Source organism: Hibiscus syriacus, unplaced genomic scaffold (assembly GCF_006381635.1).
Source record: "Hibiscus syriacus cultivar Baekdansim isolate YM2019G1 unplaced genomic scaffold, ASM638163v2 tig00110762_pilon, whole genome shotgun sequence".
Classification (NCBI taxonomy): Eukaryota; Viridiplantae; Streptophyta; class Magnoliopsida; order Malvales; family Malvaceae; genus Hibiscus; species Hibiscus syriacus.
The window spans coordinates 38,892-45,387 of NW_024062850.1; the positions used below are offsets into that span (position 1 = coordinate 38,892).

Consider the following 6,496-nt stretch of genomic DNA (forward strand, 5'->3'; position numbering starts at 1 on the left):
AATAAATAAATCTCCAATGCAAAGAGCCTTTTCATTTTTTTTAATTTCCACACCCAAACAATTTAAATCGTCATCAATTTTTGTATTTTGAAAAACAACAAAAATCTTAATCGATTAATAGATTAAATACTGATAATTATATTAAAAGAAACACAGCCCAATCATGTCTTTTAATATTATTATTTTGGTTGGAAAAATGTTACATTTGCTTTTGGAATAATCCATGTAACCTTTTTTTCTCCCTCAAGAGATCAGTTTTCAACTCTAGGTAAACCTCCAACAACAAAGCCCTTTCAGGGAATAATATAAAAACTAGGTGACTGTGAATATATTTTCAATTGCATGCTCTCGAGTATAATTTTTTTAATAATTTGAGATGATCAGATGATTATAAGGTAATATATGTTCATATATTTTCTTAGTCTATTAGTAATATGTACATTTTACAAATGCAACTGCTTGAATTCAGAACCTTTAGGGAGAATAACACTTCCTTTTATGGCTAAGATCACTCAATGAGTTATGATCCCAAGAATATTAACAATAATATAAGAGCTGAAAACATAAAATGAAGATGGTAATGAGAAGTATTTAAATTTCCTAATGTATATGATGCCTGGAGGAGGATATATATAAAGATTTAGAGATTACAAAAACTGTACTTAAAAAGAATATATTCTTGTGGTTGAGAAAACATGGAAGCAGATGGATGAAGTTGTCAGAAATTGTACAATGGGGGGACCTCTCTGCTTGCATGCAAGTATTCATGTTCATTGAATATTTGTGGTGTTTTTCTGTTTCCAAATAAGTTTGGTTTTCGTACATTTTCCATTTTACATATTATTTCATTTATAGTGGAATCTTTTTACCTCATAACTACACCCTACAATTATCCCTTTTTTTAATTGAATAAACATAAAATCTCATGTTTAATGATATAGTTTTCAAGAAATTATATCGAAAATTAATTAACTCAGCCACTAATTCCTCTTAAATTTTTTTCTCCTATTCAATACACAATATTATTTAGGGGCGAATAAAAGAGGTGATTTAGACGCTCGCCCTAATCTTACGTCCATGATACTATCACTTTGATACCCATGGTGTCAACTATCAACAACCACCTCTCCAACTTTCCCATCAACAAGATTTTATAACTTAATTTTTGGACACCAATGAATACATTAAATGATTCGTTTCAGGCTTAGAGACACTGCATGAAAACCAGGTAGCCTAAGGGCTCAAACATTCATTTCTAATTGTCTCATTCCAAAGACAGGGAAGCTTGTCTTTATATACCACGCTTAGAGTTGCAAAATTATAGATTTTTCCTGTTTTTCTTTTTCTTTTTGGGATTTCAACTGTCTCAGTTTCATAAATTTTTACTGCAAAAGATGTTTCATTGTACGACAGGTTAGACATAATTTATTAAAACACTAAAATAAATGCACTCTACTATGGACTCTGTTGTCATCAGATACTTTCCTTTCTCCTTTTTCTTACTTTTATTCAACTGTAATTTGATAGGTAAAATTTGTTCATGCTTTAAGAACTAAGTAGTAAATGACAAGAAAGTTACAAGAGAAGATTGAAGGAACAAAATATACAAGTCAAATTATTATGTTTAGTAGGAAATTATTTGAACCGGGCATCATTCAAATCAAACCAGATTTGCTTGAAAACCTTGATGATAAGAGCATGATATTCATCAGAATTGAGGGAAAGGTAGCAAGTAAGCAAATCTTCCAAATCCTTTGATGCCCTTATGTTGTTCTCCCTAATCATTTCCACCATTGATTCCCTGAAATCTTTCTGAGGATCGAACGACGGCTTCACCACCGCAAAACTCCCAGACAGACTCTTTCTCGAGCTTATACTTGAGTTCGAACCTGACGATACGCTTTTCCGAGAAAGACCCTCGAATTTTCGGCTTCTGATTTTCGGAGAATTTATTCTCAGCCTTATACCTGGAGAATTCACACAATTTTTTCTCCCCGGTGACGTTTTCTTGTTTTCTTTTAACAAGTGTGAACCATGAACATTGTCTTCTTCAAATTTTGTTGAAGTCCTTGGATGATTTGTTGGTTCAATGTTCTGTTCTTTCTTTTGGTTTAATTCGACGGGCTTGGTTATGATCCGAGGGAGTTGAACTTCGGAGAAGTTGTCGAACTCGTCTAGCTTTTCGAATTTCTTGACAAAAGACTTGTCATCGTCATCGGCAACAACGATGTCCTTGGCTTCAGAATTCATGGCTTTGCAGCTAGAAGAGTGCGACAACGAAACCATTTTTTCAAACGATCGAGTCGTAAGAATACAGTCAGACCTGAATTCTTGCGGCGGAGAGCTACCGTGATCAGAAGAGGAAGAGGCCGAGTATTGCAGCGGAGAATCAGTCTTAGTCCAGAGAGTTGAACGGCAGCGACAACCGGCGGAAACGGAGGAGCTAACAAGCTTTTCATCAGAAGAAGACCTGATGTTTCTTTTCCTGGATCGTTTTTGACAAGATTTTCTGGGTGGATCAAGTGCATGTGAACCTGCAGACTTGACGCCTGTTGTACGAGAAACATAGAATCCATCAGTCGGGACAAGTTCTCTAGTAAAGTAATAAGATTTTCTAGGATAAAAATGGTGGGGCTGTTTGGTTTTTGATGAAGAAGGTGATGAAATCTGGTGTTGTTTTGTATTGCCATGGTTTCTGGGTTTACCCATGTCTTTAAGCTTATAAAACCAGGCATTGGGCATCATATCCGATAATCTAAACCTATAATTACCCATCAGTTTTTCTCTGTTTTTCATGGGAAAAGGTGAGGCTATTTAAAGAAGATAGTGGGGGTGGGAGGGAGAGAGAAATAAAGGCAAAAAAGGAGTGGTGTTGTTAATGAGTAGACACAAAACTTTTGTATACAAATTCATGATTAATGTTTTTGTTTACATCTTAAAACAAATATGATTTTGCTTTATAAAATTTTGCCAGGGGCCCTACCATCTATGATTTCCACCGTTGCTTTGTGTCTTCTAATCTCTTAGATTGCTTTCCAATATATATAATTCAGTTTATTTTGTAATATGATACTTATAACTTTTAATTTCGAATAACCTATTAAGAGAGAATGTTATTTGTTTTATAGATTTTAAGTTCGAACAAATATATATGTAAAGTATGTATTTTTTTATCAATAATTAAAAAATTCAATATAAATTTTACATTATAATCACCTATATTGTTAAAAATAATTTAATTTCGTATATTAGCGTGGTTGTTATAACTGATAGATTGAATCCGAAATCAAAGGTGTTATTGGTTGAATATTTCTCGTGTAATTTATAATTTTTTTGACAAATTAATAATTTATATTATATAGATTTATGTATATTGTTCTGTATTTAATATTCTTTTTGATTTAATTATTTTTTTATATAATGTTTATATCTTGTATAGTATTACAAAATCCCCACTAACTCCATGCTTGACCTCATTGTTTGAGAAAAAAAAACGCTATGATTAGAGGTGTATTATGAATCTTTCCTCTAATATCTCTATAAAATTAATCTCTACAACGTAAATCCCAAAAGTTTTAGAGACTACAAAAGGATTATATCTCTAAAAGTTAAGACATACTCTCTATTTATACAGTCGAATATTTGATCACCAAGAATTTTTCTTCAATAAGTATTCTTACTAAATAAACTTAGTTACCAAGTAATCTTCAATCAATATAATTATAACAACATCCAGCTTAATTTCTAATTACAATTTGAGCTCATATATAATAATATCCAATTTAATTACCAACTAATTTAAATAAGATATTACATATATATAATATGAAAGTAATTTCTCACAACATAATATATTTTATTCACAATATTAAACTTTAAACTCTAAATATTATGTAAGTGATTTAATACACATTAAACTTCAGAGTTAATTAATCGAATTCAATGACTTTGTTGAAATTTTGAAGGCAAATTAACAAAATATAAACGAATACAATGAATTTAGTTGTGGATCTAAGATTCATAGGACTATCAAAGAATGATCTTTCATTTGTGAGACTTAGTTGCAATATGGAGCGAGTATAATTTTAAAAATTTACAAATCGACCTTAACAAAAATTAAATGAATGCTTTCCATTTATGCCGGCAACATTGTTCTTGATGTACCAATGCCGGTAGTCATCATCATTGAACTATCCACGATATCATTCATATCCAAACCGGCAGTCCATCTTCGAAGAACCCTCAAAAGCGTAGCCGCCTTCCGTTGAGCTCTCATTGTTCTTGTCCCCATCATTTCCCATATAATCTTTTCAATAGACGGAATCGTCGCCAACTCTGCCACAACCTCCGATCCCCCTTTTCTACAAATTGTAACTAAAGTAGCCGCCGCGCTTTCACTTGCAATTTCCGAACCTTCTCTCAAAGTAACACCCAGTTTCATTATTGAATTATAAGACGCTACAATTGCCGCCAAGCCACCTCTCTTCACCACCGCCTCAAGTATCGTCACCGCTTCTTCCGGAAGAACGTTAATGAGTCCAGTGGCAAGCTCAACCACACCTCCTTCCACTAATCTCCCAACGGTCTCCCTACTCCCGCCAAATTCAAAATTGCCACGACTGCATCTCTTTTGGAGTCCGTGGGCTCGTCTTTTGCCAAATCCAACAATCCTTTGATTACGCGTGTCTTCCTCCCTAGCCTTCTCCTGACGCGTGCACACCGGATAAGCTGAATATTGTAGCGGCCGCATTTCCTTTGGCCTCCCAAGTGGTACCCGAACGTAACACCTCGATAACACCGTTTAAAGCTCCGTCAATTTCCATGATCCTCGTTTTTGTTTGCTTCTAGAATAGACAGATTGAGAATCGCTGTAATGGCATTGACTTGGAGGTTTGGATGATCAGAGCCTACACCCGAAGCAAAATAGCTGACGAGGATCGGTATTGCCCCAGCTTCGGCGATGAAGACTCGGCTATCCGAGTCAGTTTTAGCGAGGGCACGAAGCTCGAAAACGACGGCGTTAGCCGCCTCCATAGACGGTGAAACCGATAGTTTGTTGACCAAAAACGACCCCGTCATTTTCGTGGCTTCAAAGGCGGCTTTGGTGGCTTTAACGCCGTTAACTTTATCGTTACTTCCCGCGGTTTCAAACGGGAGTCTTTGTTGGCGGCACCACATGGTTATAAGATTCCTCAAAGCGCGGTTAGGGATGAGGTTGGTGTGGGTCAGGGTCTGACCTGTTTCTGGACACGTGTTGTGTCCTGATTGAATCCATTGATGAATTGACTCCCGATCGTACGTCTGTCCGGAAGCCACGACTACTGGGTCCCGCATCAACTCTAAGATTATCGGGCACCGAAAGTCCACCGGAGCTGTAATATCCGACATCGATTTTCGCCGCCGGTAGTCTGGTTTCTCCGTCGTTGAAGATCTAAACAGAACACATTTAGCGTAACGAACGAGACCGATCAAAGAAACAATCTCCGATTTAGACTTTTCATCGATTTGGTTCTGGATTTCTTGTTGGAGACTCTCGATTTCTTCCCTGCAACTTGAATCGTCGCGTAACCCTATATCCTCCAGAATCCGTTTAAGCTTCAAATGATCCGGGACAATCTCTTTCTTAATCAGTTCGAGCAAAGCTAAAACGTCTCGTCTGAGAAAATCGTCGTTGGGATCCACCGATGGTTTTGATTTGGAGCACCGCTTTCTTACCAAAACAACGAGTTCCTCCACGTCTTGACTCAGATCAAATTCTTTGACGGGGAAGATGTCGAGGAGAGTGGATAATTCGAGGTTGAGCTCGTGGAAACTGTTGGCCAAATGTGGGATTAGCATGAGCAGCCACATCTTGATTCCATTGGAACAATCTTCGATCAAAGTTCTAATTCTCTGTAAAACAATGTACATTTCTTCGAAGCAGAGGAGCGTTGAAGTAGAGAAGAAGATAGTATATGGGTCTCGAAGAAGCTCTTCGAACAATATTGCAAAAAGCTTGGACTTGTTTATAGTGGAAAGGGATTTTCGTATTAGAAGACATTGAAGAGGTTTAAAGGCAGAGATTTCCCGAGACAAAGAAAGAAAAGAATTGACCAGGTTTAAGTCTGCTAATCTCGGAGATGGCGCCGGTCGGCGCTTTCTAGGAGGGAGAACTAGAGGGGAAACGGTCATGGAAGACAGAATATTACTCCAACACAAAGAACTGTTGCAGAATAATAGTCTGCAAAGATAGATATGTGGGCTAATGGGAGATGAAATTTGGTAGCTTTTTTGTAAAGTGTTTGAATTGAAGAAGATAGAGCAGTAGTTGATTACAGGTAAAACCTCTGTTTTGAAAACAGGACCGGACAGGTCGGTTCAACCGAAAATCGTTGTTTAGTCCGGTTTAATTTAAATCGGTTAAACCGTTCGAATTGGACCGGCTAAAAATCGGGTTTTTTTTTTAAAAAAATTAAACCAAACAACGTCGTTTGTTAAACGAGCCAAGTCGAACTCG

The 6,496-nt window shown here is 36.5% G+C and overlaps 1 protein-coding gene and 1 pseudogene across 1 annotated transcript; both read right to left on the reverse strand.

Annotated features, from left to right (window-relative positions):
* Positions 1–1,584: 1,584 nt before the first annotated feature.
* On the reverse strand, positions 1,585–2,813 carry LOC120139568 (transcription repressor OFP1-like). The gene has a single exon (XM_039154740.1). It carries the CDS (start codon positions 2,794–2,796, stop codon positions 1,636–1,638), a length of 1,161 nt encoding a protein of 386 aa, XP_039010671.1. The 5' UTR covers positions 2,797–2,813; the 3' UTR covers positions 1,585–1,635.
* Positions 2,814–4,115: 1,302 nt separating this feature from the next.
* Positions 4,116–6,186, reverse strand: LOC120139565 (annotated as a pseudogene).
* Positions 6,187–6,496: the final 310 nt, after the last annotated feature.

Excerpts from the sequence above, each read along its gene's own strand:
- LOC120139568 (XM_039154740.1), bottom strand. The coding sequence starts at position 2,796 with ATGAAAAACAGAGAAAAACTGATGGGTAATTATAGGTTTAGATTATCG.